Source organism: Pteropus vampyrus, unplaced genomic scaffold (assembly GCF_000151845.1).
Source record: "Pteropus vampyrus isolate Shadow unplaced genomic scaffold, Pvam_2.0 Scaffold81, whole genome shotgun sequence".
NCBI lineage: Eukaryota > Metazoa > Chordata > Mammalia > Chiroptera > Pteropodidae > Pteropus > Pteropus vampyrus.
The window spans coordinates 7,572,710-7,592,438 of NW_011888862.1; the positions used below are offsets into that span (position 1 = coordinate 7,572,710).

Consider the following 19,729-nt stretch of genomic DNA (forward strand, 5'->3'; position numbering starts at 1 on the left):
ATAATAGGAATGTATGAAAACTTTTAAAGCAATTTAAATTCACACTGGAATGTCTCACCATAGCCTCTCAAATAATCAGTGCTAGGATCTGGTACTGGGTTTAAAATCTTCAAAAATGACCTAATTTGCTGTACAGGGGCTGACTTGCAATGACCATAGATTGATTTAAATTTCTTGCCCACTTTCCAAGTAATTTTTTTATGGCAACTGGGCATTGCCAAGCAGTAATACTGTCAACCCATTAAGTAGGTGAAATGAGTGGACTATAGAGAGTAAAATTAGGCTGTTCATTTAAAAAGATAAGCTCAATTAAATAACAGTCTACAGAAAGAGAAGCATTGCTTTAATTTTTTTTCCTTATTTGTCTATTGCAAATCATCCCAATGATGAGCAAATCAATGGATTCTACCAGTGTTTAAAATTCTATCATTAATCTAATGAGTCATTAAGTTGGGTGACAGCCATTGTCTATTTGGTGGACGATAAAGGCGTCGAAGCTATTATGGTGTTATTAATTTAGCTTGACAAGTAAAAGTTATATTTAAGTCTTGTTTTCAAGGGTAATTCTGAAAAATGGTTTTAATAAACTAAGAAACCTAATAAGAACAGTAACTTTTAAGTAAATAAACAAAACACTGAATTAAGTATGGCTTGGGGACATCATATATGTAATAAATGTGCAGCTATTTCTGCCTCTGGGAACCAGGGAAGATGTTGCTAATCAATGTGAACTTGGAAATGGCTTCCAATCCCTTTTCAGCTCAAGGCTCCAGGCAGCCTTTATCAATGTATCAGAGTTGGCACTTGAGCTAAAAACTTATCTGCCATCTTCATTATAGATGTTTTAAACTATAAGTACCATTTACCTTCTCACTAACCACTGTTATGTATCTGTCAGTTCAAGGGGTGGAATCAACTAACAGGTATTTCAAGTCCTTTGAAATAAAATAAAATAAAAAGAGTTGTTTTCCTAATAAAAAATATACACACTGAATGAGAAACAAATTTGAGTCCACTTCTTGCGAAGACCTTGCTCATCTGGCAGACTCAAGGTAACCTACCTCCTTAACAGACATGAGAAGATGATATTAGAAGAGCTTTCTCTCTAAACTTCACTAAAATATTCATTGTGCAATAAGACAATAGTTGCAATAATTGCATTGCAATAGTTGCATTGTGCAATAAGACAAGGTGTGAATGAATGAAGCTTTCCAGGAATGTCCCACAAAAAGTTCCCCAATTGCTTTCTATGTTGGCATGTGGTCACATATGTCTAGGTTTCCAGTATTTTTTTCCCATAAAGCCTATAGAAGAAACTCTGTATCTAGAGAAAAGGTGATGGAATAGAAAAACAGGGCAGACTGTTAACAAGTGTGTACCTCACTCCAATACTACAGTAGCAATGCTCAACAGCTCAGGGAACCATGATTTGAGTCAAAGTGGGACACGCGGTCCTTTGCACTTCATTTTAAGTCAGCTTGCCAGCTTCGGATTTTCATTTGTTATGGAAGGACCAATCCTCCCCCTTGTGACATTACTGACAGGAGTAAATCCTTTAAATTGGCTGCAAGCAAAATGATCTTTTGGTTAAATAAAATAATTTTTCTGCCCTCAAGTTTCAGAATAAGAACATTTTAAGGCATGGTTTCTTGAGCACCGAGGTACAAAGAAATGAGCTGACTTTTACAAGGCTACACAGCGAGGAATCTCCTGAGCCAGGATTCAAACTCAAACCTGCCTACCTCTGAATCAGTATTCCCCGCCTTCTCTAACATCTATCTACAAAGAACATGTCATAGGATGGCTTAAGCTGGACTCAATGCATCTTGGCTTTTATAGCAGAAGAACCTGTGATCAGAATAACCTTACTGAGGCACACAACCTCAACAAATGATTGGAGAGGGGAATGGAAATCATCCTCATAAATGATCTTAAAACAGAATCTCAGAGTTGAAAGAGCATTAAAAAAATCAGTGACTTAACTTCCTTATTTTCTAGATGAGAAAATGGCTACAGAGAAGGTATTTATCAAAGTTACACATGGAGTTGGGGCCAGACACAGGCTCACCCCTGACTTCCTAACTCCAGTTCTATTCTTTTGGCTACACTACAATGGTCCAATTTAGTGAGGTAGTAAGGAACAACAAAGGATTCCAGGATGACTTAAAACTGATTGGCGGGAAGATCCCCATTCTCTGGGTATTATGGTCTTTTGAGGGTGTATTGCCTCCATGAATGTGAAAGGAAGACTGTGGCAGGGCTCCCAGGGTTGTTGACAGCTGAGGAGAATTACCATGAGGTCACGTGGATGTCCTTCAGGAGGCTAATAAACCTGTCCACCAGGGGCACACACAGCGGACCCAGGGCGGCATCTGAGTTGGGCTGTATGTACTCTGAGGCATGCCTCTGGGCGTCACTCTCGCAGCAAAAATAATCAGCGCTAGTTGTCATGACGTACGGGATGAAGTAATAATTTCCACTAGATGCCTGGAAAAAAGAAACAAAAAGGTTTCACAAAGTAATTGATACAGAAGCATAGCTATGGATTTGAGCCGGTAGAACTTGGTGGGACGGGGACGGAGCAAATGTCCGAGTATGACAACAACTTGTGAAATATGACTATGAATCTATTAGGCACAAAACAAGAAAGCACTCAATTTCACAAGCTCTAATACACGGATGTATGGCAAACATTTGGTCTTAAATGCTAAACTGATCTGTGTATGTCTGTGAACTCTGGTAGAGATTTCAGAGATTTAAGTCTCAAAAATTATATCATTTTATTACATGCCCCCAAATAGAGGGAATTTGAACCACTGATAACCAAGAATTGCAATGTAAAGTCATATTTTTCTTTCTTTCAACATCAATGGAAAGGCCATATTATTTGATAATTTAATCACAGGTAAACTATTATAAACTTTGTAGAGTAAAAACTGTTTTTGCATGAAGCAGATATTAATAAGAATGATTATTCTCAGAGATTTTTTTAAAAAATGTTTTTAAATTTTTATATTGTCAAGTAATACTCAGGTAAAACAATATCTTTTTTTCTATGGAATAATTACAACTTGAATACAAACTGATCCTTTGTAAAGCATAAACACTACCTTTAAAGAGTATTAAGTCAATGCTTGATTTTTAACACACTGGAGGATTAAAATACATTCTTATATGACATTCTTACATCATAATCAATCTTTTGTCTACACTGCCATAAAAAAAAAAACAACTGGCAACCTCTAGACTGTTTTCCATTGTGGCTGCACCAATTCTCAGAAAATTAAACATGGATATACCTTTTTACCCAGCAATTGCTCTCCTGGGTATTTATCCAAAGAAAACCAAAACAATAATTCGTAAAGATCTATGCACTCCCATGTTCATGGCAGCACAATTTACAATAATAACCAAGATATGGAAACAACCTAAATGCCCATCAACAGATGGTTGGATAAGGAAGTTATGGTTCATATATACAATGGAATATTATTCAGCCATTAAAAAATGAAATACTACTATTTGCAACAACATGGATGGACCTAGAGGTTATTATGCTGAGTGAAATAAGTCCTACAAAGATAAATACCATATGATTTCACTTACATGTGAATCTAAGGAACAAAAAGAACAAACTAATCAAAAACAGAGTCATAAATATAGAGGACAATCTGGTGACCACCAGAGAGGAGGGGGGTTGGGAGGATGGGAGAATGGGATGAAAGGTTGAAGAAGTAAAAATTAGCAGTTGATAGATGGTCACGGGGATGGGGAGCACGGCATAGGGAATGTAGTCAGTAGTAATGTAACGACTAGGTGAAGAGCCAGAGGAGAGAAAGGGCAATTAGGGGGATCTTTTTATAAACTATATAAACATCTAACCAATGTACTGTATATTTAAAACTAATAATAAAACTTTTTTAAAGTAACTAGCTTAAAATTTCAGACTTTTTAACTTCTATCTCTTCACTGTTTTAAAGAATTTATATGGTGTCAGAAATAATTCATCTGACTTCTTCCCTTTAATTTTTTAAACTACACTAATTAAGTTGTCTAGGTATTTGGCATAATGCAGACTTATCTTGGGAAACACTTTCTCCAAGAAAGAAGTCAAAAAAGAGATACAGCTTCTTCTACATCAAAAATAAATTCATTAATTACAGAGAAAACTATCAGAACATCATGACCTCATATCAAACAGAAGCCTTGGGAAAACTTACAACATTGGGGAACTAGTTACAAAAACATATGTGACATGCATTTTTAAGTTTTCCTTTTGAATAAGATTCACTTACACAAAGACAGGTGGCATTCTCATTTCTATCTGAACTCAAAGTATAAATAATTGTCCTGAAACTCTCTTTTGTACTTTGCTGGGCATGTATAACTCTGTTGAGACATGTTTTTAGGCCCTACTTTCTGTAAAAGTTCAAATGGTAAACATTTTTGGTTTTGTAGGCCATACAGTCTGTTCCAACTACTCAACTCTGCCACTGTATCATGAAAGAAAGCAGCCATAGACAACATAAACACATGAGCATGTCTCTGTCCCAGTAAAACTTCATTTATGGACACAAATCTGAATTTCATATTTTCACATGTCCTGAAGTATTCTTCGTCTTCTCTTTCTTTCCAATCATTTAAAAATGCAAAAATCATTCTTAGCTCACGGGTCATACAAAAGCAGGTGGGGGGGCATCCTTTGTCTTACACTAAACTTCCCGATGGTCCATTATTCCTGAAAATAGGACTTTCTGAGAATACTTACTCCACTGCAAAATAGCAGCTGAAGAATATCCCTGTAGGCAACAGGGCTAAACCCAGCAAAATACAAATGCCAATGTGTTATAAATAGAAGTGGCAAAAATTCAAGTGTGTGAATAATTGGGGAACAGGGAGAAGACGACTCACAGCTACTTGTTAGCAATCACTGGGAATTGTCTATACCAGAGGAACAAAGACTCTTCCCTCCCTGGTTATATATTCAAATTCTCAAAGACAAACTCAAATTGCCCAGCAAAGTAAGGATTTGGGTGCGTTAGAGACAACTTTCTCCCTATCTATAACAAGAAAGCCATGTTGCTGAATTAAATGCCATTTATACACTCAGAAGTGAAACCATTTGTTCTTCTATCTGAAATTGATTGAGTTTATGGTAAAAAGCCTTCCTACTTCAGACTAAGAGAAAGAAAAGGGCTGTGTGGATCAGTGAAGTCTATAAGGTAAAACTTCATTTCGTTGAAGAAATGGAGTTTGCTATTTTCAAAAAATTAGAGGCAGACTGGAGATGTGAGGAGCTCCTCAGATCCTTTCCCCAGAAAAATCTTAACAGGCAAAAATCTTTTTAAAAAATATTTTAAAAAACTAAAGTCACTATAAATTATCTTAAGAGCATACAGCAAATAGAGAAATGTTTATTCAAGAAAACTGACTAAATCTTAGTAAGAACAGTGAGACTAGCATTTGAGATATAACCTGCTCCTCCCCTCCCTCCCCCTCCAGCCTAGAGTGATGAAAATTTTTCTCTGTGTAGATACAGCCAAGTACATGGGGCTCCCTCTCACCCTCAATCTCCAGTCTAGGGTGACAATTTCTCTCTGAGAATCCCAGGCCACCAGCATTTTCACTCACTACAGCCCTGTGTTACAGAAGTGCTATTTCAGGCAAATGTGGTCAAGAGTACCAGGGCTCCATTTCTCCATCCAGTTCCCACTCGTAGAGCAGAAGCGCTACCCTAGGTGACGCAGAGCCCAGTATCCCACACCTGCACGTGGTGATTGAGAATTGGGAAGAATATCTCGGCTGTGGAGGTCCAGAGGTTCCCCCGGAGGAGTGAGGAGTCCCGGCCCCATACTGAGATCAATCCCCCAGCCCAGAGTTCCAGTGCCAGGAAAAGAAGTCCTCATAACTTCTCCAAAACAGCAAAGATTGTGGCCGAGTGAGATGAAGGGGGGCTGGAGTCACAAATACTCCTCTTAAGGGACCCGTGTGTGAACTTGCTCACTGACGGACTCACTCATTCTGAGCTCCAGAACTGGGTTAGCTGCTCAAAAGGCACTAGGGACATACAGGGAGAAACTGCTTCAGGGTGAGGGCTGGAGAAGCAGTTTTCTCCCAGACAGAAGTGCTAGCAGAGGCCTTTGTTCCTTTGTTGAGCCCTCTCTGCTTCCAGCCTGCAGACTTGGGCGGCCACTATATGAATCTCCACATAATACTGGTTTCCCTGCCCAAGTGATTCCCTGAGACACCATCCCTCCCAAACTGGGCCCACTCAGGCCATCTCCAGTGGCTTTTCCATACAAATGGCCTGTCTTGACTCATGCTTCAGGCTTTACTAAAATCTAAGGTTTTCAAACCTAAACAAGCAGCATCTGGTCTCAGTGTGCTCCATACCTCTTGTAGAGCAGCATCAAACTTGGCACTAGTGGCAGCTGGCCTTGGTTAGTGGTTTGCCTCTTGAGGTACACCCAAGTCCAGCATGGGTGGTAGCCATCTGCAGATTGCTTGGTGGCTCATGACAGGTGGCCCCGGGCATGATACAGGCTGCAGCTAAACATGGCCTGAGTGGAGGCCCTTCCAGGAGGCACCACCTACCTGCATGCCCAGTGGCCGGCTTCAGTATGAGCCAAAGCACTACCCAAGATCACATCCAAGGATGACACATCCAAAGGGCTGACTGAGAAGTCACCAGAGCCCTGCTAAAGTGAATCCTGCTCTGTGGGATCAACCCCTGCACAATGGCTCCTCCACTGTAGTCACCGGCCAGTCATCACAATTGATCAGCCTGAGGATGAATCCTTCCCATTGACATGCAAACAGCAACCAAGGCTCAACTACAACAGAACGCACACAACCCATGAAAAGGAACACACCTGGAACATCCAGCGCAGGTGACCAGACTGTGCCACTGGACCACATAGGACACCTATTACATAAGGCCTCTCTACTAAGACCAAGAGACCTAGTAGCTCTACCTAATACCTAGAAACAAATACAGAGAGGCAGCCAAAATGTGGAGACAAAGAAACATGCCCCAATTGAAAGAACAGACCAAAGCTCCAGGAAAAAAATGAAACAAAATGGAGACAATCTACCAGATGCAGAGTTCAAAACACTGAACTTAGGGGAAAATTAGATGAACTCAGTGAGAACTTTAACAAAGAGATAAAAACAAAAACATAAAAACAGAGATGGAAAAAAATAAAAGGAACCAGTCAGAAATGAAGAATACAATATCTGAGATGAAGAATACATTAGAAGGAATTAACAGATCAGATGGAGAAGATCAAATCAGCAATTTAGAAGATAAAGTAGCAGAAAATACTCAATGAGAACAGCAACAAGATAAAAGAATCCAAAAAAATGAGGATAGTTTAAAGCAGAGTCCCAAACCCCTGGGCTGCGAATAGGTATCGGTCCGCAGCCTGTTAGGAACTGGGCCACACAGCAAGAGGTGAGTGGCGGGCGAGCGATAGAAGCTTCATCTGTATTTGCAGCTGCTCCCCAGCACTAGCATCACCACCTCAGCTCCACCTCGGATCATCAGGAGTTAGATTCTCATGGAAGCACTGGTCCCTGGTGCCAAAAGGTTGGGACCGCTGCTTTAAAGGGGCCTCTGGGACAACATCAAGTATACCAACATTTGTATCACAGAGATACCAGAAGGAAAAGAGAGAAAGCAAGAAATTGAAAACCTATTTCAAGAAATAATGACTAAAAACTTCCCTCACCTGGTAAAGGAAACAGACATACAAGTCCAGGAAGTGCAGAGTCTCAAACAAGGAAAACCCAAAGAGGCCCACACCAACACACACCATAATTAAAATGCCAAAGGTTAAAGACAAAGAGAGAACCTTAAAAGCTGCAAGAGAAAAGCAATTAGTTACTTACAAGGGAGCTCCCATAAGACTGACAGTGGAATTCTCAACAGAAACTTTGCAGGACAGAAGGGCTTAGCACAAAATATTCAAAGTGATGGAAAGTCAGGACCTACAACCAAGATTACTCTATCCAGCAAGGCTATCATTTAGAATCAAAGGACAAATAAAGAGCTTCTCAGACAGGAAAAAAAAAAAAAAAGCAAAAAGAGTTCATCACCACCAAGCCAGTATTACAGGAAATGTTAGAGGGACTTAAGAAGAAAAAAAATGAATCAAAAATATGAAGAATGGCAATAATTCCTTATCTATCAACAAGCACTTCAAATGAAAAAGGATTAAATGCTCCAATGAAAAGATAGGGTGGTTAAATGGATAAGAAAACAAGACCCTTACATATGCTGCCTACAAGAAACTCACATCGGATCAAAAGACACACAGACTGATATTAAGGCATGGGGAAAGATATTTCATGAAAATGGAAACAAACAAAAAGTCTAGGGTAGCAATACTTATACTAGACAAAACAGACTTTAAAACAAAGGCTATAACAAGAGACAATGAAGGATCCAGTAAACCCACTTCTGGGTATTTATCCTAAGAAAACCAAAACACTACTTCTAAGGGACATGTGAATTCATATGTTCATTGCAGCATTATTTATAATAGTCAAGATATGGCAGCAACCTAGGTGTCCATCAATGGATGAATAGACAAAAAAGAGGTGGTACATATATACAATGGACTATTACGCAGCCATAAAAAATGAAATCTTTCCATCTGCAACAACGTGGATGGACTGAGAGGGTACTTGTGCTGAGTGGAGTTAGTCAGATAAAGACAAATGACATATGATTTCATTTACATGTGGAATCTAAAGAACAAAATAAACAAACAAAACAGAAACGAATTCATAGAAAACATTTTGAGGGTTGACAGATGTGAGGGGTGTTGAGGGGGATGAGTAAAAAAGGGGAAGGGATCAAGAAGTACAAATTAGTAGTTACAAAATAGTTATGGAGATGTAAAGCACAGCATAAGGAATATAGTCAACAATATTGTAATAACTATGTATAGTGTCAGATGAGTACTAGAGTTACCGGTGTGATTACTTTGTAAGTTATATAAATGTCTAATCAGTATGTTGCACACCTGAAACTAATATAATATCGTATGCCAACTGTAATTTAAAAAAATATTAAAAAAAAAGAGAAACGTAGGTAACGCATCCTAGTTTTAGCAGGCCCTAGGACTTTGTCATTAACAGAAATTATAGAAGTTTTCATATCACATTACAGTTCCTGAAGATATCTCAAAATAATTTTATACCCATCACTACTCCAAAATTATAGTAGTTTTTAGACTGTTTGTTCTTATTAGAGACATTAATAAAGAAGCATGTAGATTATAACATACAACTTTTACAACTATTTTGATAACTGTGTTTCAGTATAAAAGATCCCTTTTGTAGTCCTTTGTATTTATGTAAGCATTTTAAGATATATTCTGAAAAGGAGTCCATAGGCTCCTCCAGACTGACAAAGGGGTCCAATGGCCCCCCAAAATCTAAGAACTCCTCCTCTGCACTCTATGCAGATGTTTCACATAGAACCTCCTACCAGCAGCCCAAAAACATCAGTTTCTTCAGTGGGCTTCACATATGAGTATTTCCATGAATTACAGCTGCCTGGATTCTCCAGGACAGCCCAGAAAGAACAGTGTGTGTCAGGGTCTCGACCTAATTTTCCACTGAGTTCAATCACGGCCACTAACCAAGGATACTTAGGACTTGCCCCTTAGCTGGCTCCTCTGCAAGAAGGCCAAGGGTCTAAAGCCAAGACAGGGGCCTCATTGCACCAGCACTTATTTTTATTTATGGCTAGCAGCAGGTAGCAAAACTGGTCAATAACAGCCCAAGTTTTATATATTAATTCTTTGGAGCAAATAAAATATGTAAAAATTTATCCCAACGGACTTCATAATGAGACTTTCAACTTGACCTTCCAGATAACATTTTTTATAATGATACAAACATTTAATCAGTCAACAAATGGCCTAGTCAGAAGAGGGGAAAAAAATCTAAGGCAGATGGAACGTGGTTTAACACTACCCAAGAGAAACTGATTTCTGAGCACTTAGGGAAGAATGCATATCTTGAATGCTTGATCGTACAATGTAGTACTTTGGAGCTTGTTATCTTGTAATGCAAAGGGTTATAAATCCTTTGTGAAAACTGATACTAAAAAAGCACAGAAAATTGCTCCCAAGAAAAATTGGGGAGCAAGTGAATGAATATGAGACAGCAATTTTTTAAAAAATTATTTAACATGACTATGTGTGACAAAGTCTATTTATTAAGAAAATCTAAGTGGGGTGCCACTCCAAAGCGATTACAAGGTTTAAGCCTAATAGATATAATTCTTTGTCTAGTCATTTAAAGGACAATTTTTAAAAATCAGCACAGGTGCAATCAGGGAAATGCATTTTTTTAAGATCAATGCAAATAGCATTCTGCATTGCTACTTTTCTACATTTGTCTGGTCACAAGAGGAACAAGTGTACAAAAGCTGAATAACAATTTCAACTAGATAATCAGGCTATTGTGGAGCTTAAAGATAAATGAAGATATTCCTGCTGAAAACATGTCATGTAGTGCCAACTGAACCACTGCAGTAGTCCATCTGCTTTGTTCAAACAACTGAATGGCTATGGTGTCACAGAATTATTTCGGAGCTGGTATAAATCGCAGTAATCACGTGATTAATTATCTCATTTTATAGATGAGGAAACCGAGACCCAGCAAGATTAACCAAATGGCCCACACATAACCACAGAGCCAGAAAAATCTCATGTGCTCCCCCGCCATCCCTTCCCAGAATCCTTATCACTAACTGCCATTCCAGGTTAATTCTGAAATATTAAAGAAAGCCATGATATGCAAAATACCCAACACAAACATATGGATGAATGGTGACTACTATGGTATGTAAATTCTATCTCAATTTAAAGGAAATAACTGGGTATCATGGGACACCAAAGACTTAGTTGGTAGGAGAAATTAAATATTTATATTTTGGTTCTGACATTGGCCCTGTGAAATGTGACATTACTCCTGAGATAATCAAGAGGTACAGAGAAAAGTTTTGTGGTTCACATCTCCAGAGTACTCCAATTTAAAAAAGAACAGGCATGGGGTGGGGGGAAGAACAAAAGATTTGAACAGAGAATTTAAGTTGAGGTAGAAATCAAAAATAGCTACACAAGTGAAATAAATATTCGAAGGGCAGAGATTTTTATATAAATCACATTCCATGTGCAAAATAAAATTTTTCTTCTCCATCTACTATGGGACACAGCCTTGTTTGAAATTGGGTCTTCACTAATGAAAATGATAAAAATTCTGATTCTGAACTCAGAAAATCCCAACGGATATAGAAAAAAAATTTAATTGTCCTTTCATCGAAGTGCCCTAAGCAATCTATATCATCTTTGATAATTTTAGATCCCAGCCCATAGCAAAATGAAAAATCGAAGGCAGGAAGAAAAGACCAGAAGAAATTCTGTTACTCTAAACTCCAGGCCTAAAAGTGGTTGTAAACCAGGTAAAAAAAACTTCCAATATTGTAGACAATATACCCAATACTGCCATGTCTGTTTCTCAAAGAATTTCCAATTTTTCGGGATTATAGAGATAATTATTTGAATGGAGAAATGAGTTTCTATTAAATCTGACTGGCTTTCCAGAAAAGTCTAGTTCAGGGGTCGAGAACTAGATTAGTTTTTTAATAAGGTGTTTTTTCATAACATGATGCAAGCTTGGAAATTTAAGTCTGCTTTTTAAAAACCATGAACTCTGTTTTTAGGACAAGACAAATGAAAATAAGGTATAGTGTACTTTTTAACAATTTCTTCTATAAGTATTGGGTGGAATATCTCATCTTCTCCTAGTAATTTTCCTGGAGGACATGGAAAGTGTATGTCCCTATGTTTCCTCTCTGGTGAGGCTACATATAGCTTCCAGTAGTTACCCACCAATTTAATAGAAAAATTATTTCTGTGCCTCCCAGACTTAGAGATACATTCCGTAGTCTTGGGGTATATACGATTTCTATATTTCTCAAATGAAATGATTATAATATGGTGGACTCTCAGGCACACACCCGGACCCTCCTTCAAGGAAGAATGTGTTGCCCCAGCTGCTGGGAGTGCTGCAGCTATCAGCCCCTGTTGTCAGCCCTTTCTGGAACTGCCTCAGTTGCAGAGAGTACCTCACGCCAGGTCACATTTCTTCCCATGAGGGATGAATGCAGGAGTATAAAGGCCTGGCCATCTCATCTCAACTCAGGCCATTCCAGATCCAGAGCTCCCCATGGGGTCTACCAAGGCTGTCATTGAGCCTGCACTCCAGCTTGATTTCTCTCTGCTCACTCCTGCTTCCTTCCCTCCTCTTCCTCAGCATTGAACCCAAGGGCACTCCTTAATAAATCTCCTGTTCACTAAACTCAGTCCCAGAGGCGACTTCCAGGGGGGAAATCAACCTGCAAAATATACCATAACTTTGAAGGTATGGTTATTTTCACAAAGGAAAATTAAAACAAAGTTAAAGAATACCTGTGGACTATGCACACTAATCACATAATACCAGAAAGTTCGAAGGTTGAATAGTCTCTCAGGGTGGCCATTATTTTTACTCTTGTCTTCATAAAGGGAAAACCTTGATCTTTCATCATATAAACACGTTTTCTGAAGTGATAAAATGCTGAAAGTGGTTATCTTTGTTAACTCTAAAGCAGTAGAAAATAGCATAAGAATTTAAAACTGGATGAAAAAGAAATCATTTTTATGGAACTCTAATCAAATAATGAATAATGAAGTAAAATGTGATAAATATTAAAGATTTTTGTGAAAAGTATCTTTTAAATCAATCCTGAAAATGAAATTAAGAGAACTATTTCATTTACAAGAGCATTCAAAAGGATAAAATATCTGTAAATATATTTAACCAAGAAGGTGAAAGACTTGTTGAAAACTACAATACATTGCTGAAAAAAAATTATAAAGGACCTAAATAGATGGAAAGATATCCTGTGTTTTTGGACTGGAAGACTTAATACTGCTAAGATGTTGATAACGCTCAAGCAATATACAGTGCAATACAATCCCTATCAAAATTCCAATGGCATTTTTTGTAGAAATGAAAAAGCAGATTCTCAAATTCATATGAAATTGCTAGTGGCCCCAAATGGCTAAGACAACACTGAAAAAGAAGAACAAAGTTGGAAGAACCAGATTTTCTAATTTTAAAATCTACTATAAAGTTACAGTAATCAAAACATCATGGTACTGGCATAAGGGTAAACATGCAGATCAATGGACTAGAATTGAAAGTCCAGACATAAACCTTTACATTTATGATGGGTTGATTTTGAGAAGGATGCCAAGACCATTCAATAGGGAAAGAGAATAGCCTTTACAAGAAATGCTGTTGTAACAACTGGATATCCACATGCAAAAGAAAGAAATTGGAGCCCTACACCTTACACCAGAAACAAAAATGAACTCAAAATGGACCAGAGAGGTCCTGTGGGATTTTCAGGCAAGCATTTTACATGTTTATATTTACAAAGTTAAAAGTATGAAAATATAATACTTACTTGGTTTTTCTGAGTTACCACTTCCTGAAAAGAAAAAGAAAAGGTGAATATAGCTTTTTTCCAAAATAGTTCATTTCCATAATCAAGTACTTCGTCCCAACTCATCATCCAGAACCCAATTAGAGCAAGAGTTAATCATTTGAAACCTCTCCCTGCAAAAAGCTTCAAATAGGATGAGTCTCAGAGAATTGTAAAATTCATCTTCTAAGGAAAATTTATCATAATTGGTTACCTTTGGAACTACTGGGGGCATAAATAGTTATAAGGCTTTTCCCACAGCAGTGGCAATGCTTTTGTACCAAGATAGTTTGAAATTCAGGTTTGGGTCTCGGAATGTCCTACACCTCACCTTCCTAGTAAAGAATGTCAGGGACAGCAAGAAAGTGCATGGGAAGCCCCATGGTATCTGAACCTCTTCTTGACTCATCAATGTGAAGGCTACAAGGCCACTTCTGCAGTCAGCCTTCCTACAGGAGGAGTGTTGCTGGTTTCCTGAAGGATTCCTGACACCTTACTATAAGTGTTTAGGAATTTTCAAATTTAATGACCATGATTTTAGTCAGTTAACTTAGCATAATGGTTATGCAGCCCTCAACTGTATCATTTATAACCTGCAAGCCAACATTTGCCAAAAAGGAAAACATAATTAAACAGCTGTTCCGTGTTTTACATGTTCTGAGATTTCTATTATCTGATGAGAAGCGCAGATTGCTTCTTATGGTATCAGATATAACTGACTACCCATTTCCCTTTTAGAAAATATATTTCTGTATCATTAAAAATTAAAACTTATCTAGGTCATAGGCCTTTCCAGAGGAGTTCATTAAGACACAGCTGAGAAAAAAATTTATTGAATTGGAAAACATATACTATAATTTCATGTTTCTCATCAAAACATAGCTTAATAATCTATACTTTCATATTTTATAATTCTAAATATTTCCAAGAAAAACTACCTTAGTGAAAATCAGTAAAAGAAAATTAGTATCTAAATATCTAAAGTAATTGAGATTGGCTTATAGCCTTTTAAGAAACTATTCTACAATGTACAGTATGATAATAAAATAGTTTCTTCTTTCGATGTCATATGGCTTCTTAAAATATAGTGCTGTGCTATAATTATAGGACACACACACACATAAAGTGTATGTGATATATAACACATGTATCATATTACATATCTGAAGCAGGTGGTGTTTCTACCAGAAAATAATCCCAAATTATTAAAGAGCCCCTCAAAATCTGGTTAATAGTAAACCTTAAGAAACACAAACACCACACTAAACTATTAGAATTGTGATGGACATAATGTCGGCAACTTATTCTCAAATGGCTCAGTAAAATAAAAGGTTTTTACCGTATTTTCAAAAAAAGAAAAACAAAAATGTCTATCACAAAACTGTTATTTATATACTACTGATTTTTAATGCTAAGGGTGCCAGACATTTAGAAATGATGTCTGTGAAAGTTAACTCTGAACCACTGGTTCTCACCCCTGGATGCACATTTGAGAGGTTAAAAAATCCCTTCAAGATTGTGATGTAATTGGTCTGGAGTGTGGCCTGGGTACTGGGATATTTAAAACCTCTCCAAGTGATTCTAAAGTGCAATCAAGGTTGAATAACACTGCTGTCAATAAACTAATCTTTTATTCCTGAAATGACTTAACAGAGATCAGGACTGTCTGACCAACATTAAGATATTCAACAATATTCCTCAAAAAATGGATATTCAACAATATCAATTTATTAACTGAATTTTGTAGTAACTCACCTTAGACATTCACATTTTACAAATATGCACATTTTTAAAGTACTATGTTATCCAAAAAAGCGTTTGTATTAAATTTGCAATAATACATTTTTAAAAATTCTCAATAATTACTGAGTTGTGCATGAACACACAATCTTTCAGTTCTGCTCTGATTTAAACTGGGGTAAAAAATAACATTAAATACTAATTATATCTATGCTAAAACTTTCTGCCCATTTTGGTAACTGTTAAATGTTGTCTTATTATTATCCAAGTTGAGAAATGATTTTTTTAATGTGTAGGTTTGGATCAAATTGTCCATGAAAGAATTTAGAGTGGTATGTTTGCGTCAACGGAAACGAACAGGAGTTTTGGCTTCACTTCCCTAATGAGCCTGGAAACATTCAAGTTGCCTGCAAATGCACATCTGTATCACATATGCTCACACAGTGGCCGGGAAGTCATCTGTGTGAGCTAGAATCTGTGGTAGGAAGGAAAGAATTGCACAATCATCTATCGAATATTCAAGAGAAGGTGAACAATTCCCTTTACCTTCAATGAAAGAGCAATGTCAGCGTTGGTGTCATGGTACAGGATCACATTATTGGCCATGTCAAAGCTTTCTCGAACTCCAAGATGGTAGAAGAGCGAAGGCTGTCTGGAGACATCATTCATGTCCACCACAGCAACATCTGAGATGAACAAGAAGAAAGGGTGTCAAGGAGAGAGGTGTTCTGTCTACTTAACCCACTTCCTGATGAACACCAATGGGGAGCTACTGTAACTTGTATTTCTACCATGAACCTTTAGGCAAAGCACAAGTGAAGGGTGATTTGATTAAAATTACCCCATGAATTCCAGAAAAGCAATAAGATTTAAAAAAAGAAAAAAAAAATCTCTTCTTCAAATGCTGGAAATATAGCCTCACTTAAAAATTGCTGATGGATTTATTTTTAATGTTATTTTATTAGGAAATATATCATATCCAGAAATATATTTAGCTTATATAAGAAGTATAAAGTATAATAAAATGAAAAACCATACAGCCCAAAACACAGCATTATCTGTACTGTCAGAGCCCCACATGACACTTCCTAATTACATCTCCTCCCTCCTGCCTGAGGAACATCTCTGTCCTGATTTACCAGTTCCCTGCATATAAATGCATATATGTAAATGCAGATTACATATTATTATAACATATGAATTCCTAAACAGTATATTGTTTAGATTTGCATGTCTCTGAACTTTATACAAATAGCATCACATCATATGTATTCTTCGACATGCTGTTTTTGGTGTGACACCACCAATTTTTTTGTCTAGCTCTAGTTCATGCATTTCCACTTCAGCATAGCATTCCATTATATGATGAACAGATGTCAATTTCTTTATCCATCCTGTCTAGAGATATTGTGTTCATTTTTTTTTCTTTTTCCTATTTCAAACTGCTGTAATAACATTCCTGTGCCATGTTCCTGGCTCACATGTCTGACATCAACTTGACAATGAAGATCAAATGCCACTGGAGCTGTTTACTAGAGAGACCTATTCAAAACAGGGAACAACATATCACATAGATAATGAGCACGTTTAAATTTCTTAGTAGTACTGAACACTATTTCAAAACTCATCATTTTTGAGAGTATTAAAGCTCCAAGTTTGATTAGACCTTCCCTACCACATGTAGAGATTTTGGAAAGTAATGTCTAAACTTATGCTTGCACTGCTATGACTCACAAGAAGTCACTGAAAATCCCAATGAAACAGAACAGAGGCAAGGTAAACAGGTGTGAAGAAACCAGGCAGCATGCAGAAGTCGCATCAGCACCAGGTACAACTGGCTCTGCACAGAGACTCTCTGGGACCTGAGGCCAAACCTTTTACTCTCTAATTTATGGATTACCTGCTATATGTCAGGCACTGTACTGAGTACTGGGATAGAAGTGTGAATGAGACATAATCCCTTTCCTCAAAAAAGCCTATAATACAACAGGGATGACAGGAAGGATGTGGTGGTTAGAATTACTGTGAGGAGGGCTAAAGCGAGGGAAACAGCAACAGAAGCACCTGTGGGAAGGTACCTAACCCACATTCTGGTGGAGGGTGTTCAGGGAAGGCCTGGAAGAAGTGATGTTGTCTGGGACCTGAGGGTTCATAAGAATTAGGCAGGCAAATCACAGTGAGGATGGCGGGGGAGGTGGTGCAAAGGGAAGGAAAAATGTTATAGGGAGTGAAGACAGCAAGTACAAAAGGCTGGAAGTAAGATGAGGTATAGATGTTAGGGCCACTACAAATAATTTCATGGAACCATAACACCTGAGAAGGTGAACCTGGAAGGGTTAGTATGTGCCAGGTGGACGGGGCCTGAAGGCCATGTTAAGAGGGCTGGACTCTACCTTGGGGCAATGGGAAACCTATGGTAGGGTTTTTTAAATTTTATTATGTAAAATTATAAACATATCTAAAAGTAGACAGAATAGTATAATGAAACCCCCATAACCGCTCCTTACCTCCCTCAACAATCATCAACTCACGGCCATCCTTGTTTCATCTCTACTGCCATCCACACCACCCTTCCACATTATTTTGAAGCAAATCCCAGATATCATATAATTTCATCCCCAAATACTTTATTATGTGTCACTAAAAGGTGAGAACTCAAAGAAAAATAAATAACCATAGTATCAATGTTTCATCTAAAACATTTTTTCAAAAAATAATCATGAGGGGTTTTAAATAGGAAACTAACATATCCAAATTTACCCTTTAGAGCTTGCTGCTCAAGAAAGGACAAATCGATATGCTGAGGAAACATTTTCAACCAAGCCTGGTAAATCTGTCTCAAACAAATAACTGTTCCCCACAGATATTTGCTTGGAGTCAAAAATCATACTGCAGCTTAATAGACACTCTTCCTATATGATTGTTCCCTGGACTCTATTACCTACTCAAAAAAAAATGTGTTTTCTAGAGATGCTATTAAGAAGTAGTGACATAGATACTAATTTCACAGCAATGGGGACTGCTATAATTAGTTAATAAAGGAAAGGAAGCAAAGGGAAGAAGACGAAGGAGAAGGATGGGAAGGGACAACAGGCAGGAATGAAGGACAGCAGCCTCCAAGTTATGCAAGCCATTTTCATAGGAAATCTACAACTTGGTGGAGTAGTTTATCACTGAGTAGGTAGATTAAGTTTTAACCTGGCAACACAAGTTCCTTATTTCCTTTGCCTTCTCAACATTCTCTGCTGGGACCTGTACAATGGCCTCATCACCTCCACTGAGGAGCCCCTCCATGGCTCCACCCAGAGTTGGGATAGACTTCTCGGTGCCTAATTAACACAGGACACATTGATACTGCTACTCAAAAGCAATTCTGAGTAATTCATGTTCAATAGGAAAATTATCTCAAACCCAAAATTTACATTTTTTGCCTGACATTTGTCACTCCAGCCAGTAGACTGAGTTTACCTGGAGGATTTATACCATAACAATATTCAACCAGCTTAGTTTTAGAACTTCTAAGATACTAATTTAGCAGATTTATAATGCTAAATATGATAAAACACCAGATTGGAATTTTTATTATGTATGAGGAATCGAGGGTTTCTTTTTCCCTAAAGACATTATAAATTATCTTAAAGCTTCGATCATCACCATGGTCACTTGCTCTGCCATTTACAAAACACTTCCACAGACATCTTTGTTAAATTTCAAAACCACCCTGTGAGGCAGGTAGGGTAGGGGTCAGCTCCACTCCGCAGGAAGTGTAATAAAGCTCAGAGAGGGTAACAGATTCATCCAGGGTCATGAAGCTAGGGCAGGACAGTCAGGGCTGGAACTTGGCCAAGCTAGGCCTGTGCTCCCCAGGGCCACCCTGAGGCTTACTACTTTCCTGACTCACTTTCTGAAACTGAGCCGCCTGGGGACAAACCATTTATTTATCAAACTAAATCTTAGACAAACAGATCACAGATAAAAAGAGATAAAATTCAGATTTTCATTCACAAATGTATCCTGTGTTCCCAGAAACCACTACCTTCCAGTTTCCACTGACAGCCTGTAGAGAATAAATCATTCTCTTTGATCAAGGACCACACACCCACTCCACCTATCTCGGTTTAACAAACCTTAAGAAGTGATACCACATCAGGGACTGCAAAAAGCCAAGGCTTCTGTTAAAATCTACTCTTAGCAAAAAAGCATCTGAATTTAAAATCAAAGTGCCCTTCAAACAACTTAAGGCTCAATTACAATTAACTCACTACATGCTAATATGAAATAAGATGAATGATGTATTGAATTTTAGTTCATTAAAACTTTTGAACACTATCTCTTAAACGTTGTTTTTGTGAAATGTTTTATAAGTAATAAAACAATTTTCTAGTGTGGTTTTATAGTATTTGATTTCTAAAGCAAAGCACCATTCAATGAAATGATAGG

The 19,729-nt window shown here is 37.7% G+C and overlaps 1 protein-coding gene across 3 annotated transcripts in view; it reads right to left on the minus strand.

Moving 5' to 3' along the window:
• MAP3K15 (mitogen-activated protein kinase kinase kinase 15) overlaps nt 1–19,729 on the minus strand; it is a 79,071-nt gene that overhangs the window by 54,298 nt on the left and 5,044 nt on the right. For all 3 annotated transcript variants that reach the window (XM_023532334.1, XM_023532333.1, XM_023532332.1), the window contains exons 2-4: nt 15,836–15,975; nt 13,532–13,555; nt 2,294–2,487 (exon numbers count right to left, since the gene is read on the minus strand). In XM_023532334.1, the coding sequence (XP_023388102.1) occupies nt 2,294–2,487; nt 13,532–13,555; nt 15,836–15,975 (358 nt within the window). The remainder of the gene's footprint in view (nt 1–2,293; nt 2,488–13,531; nt 13,556–15,835; nt 15,976–19,729) is intronic.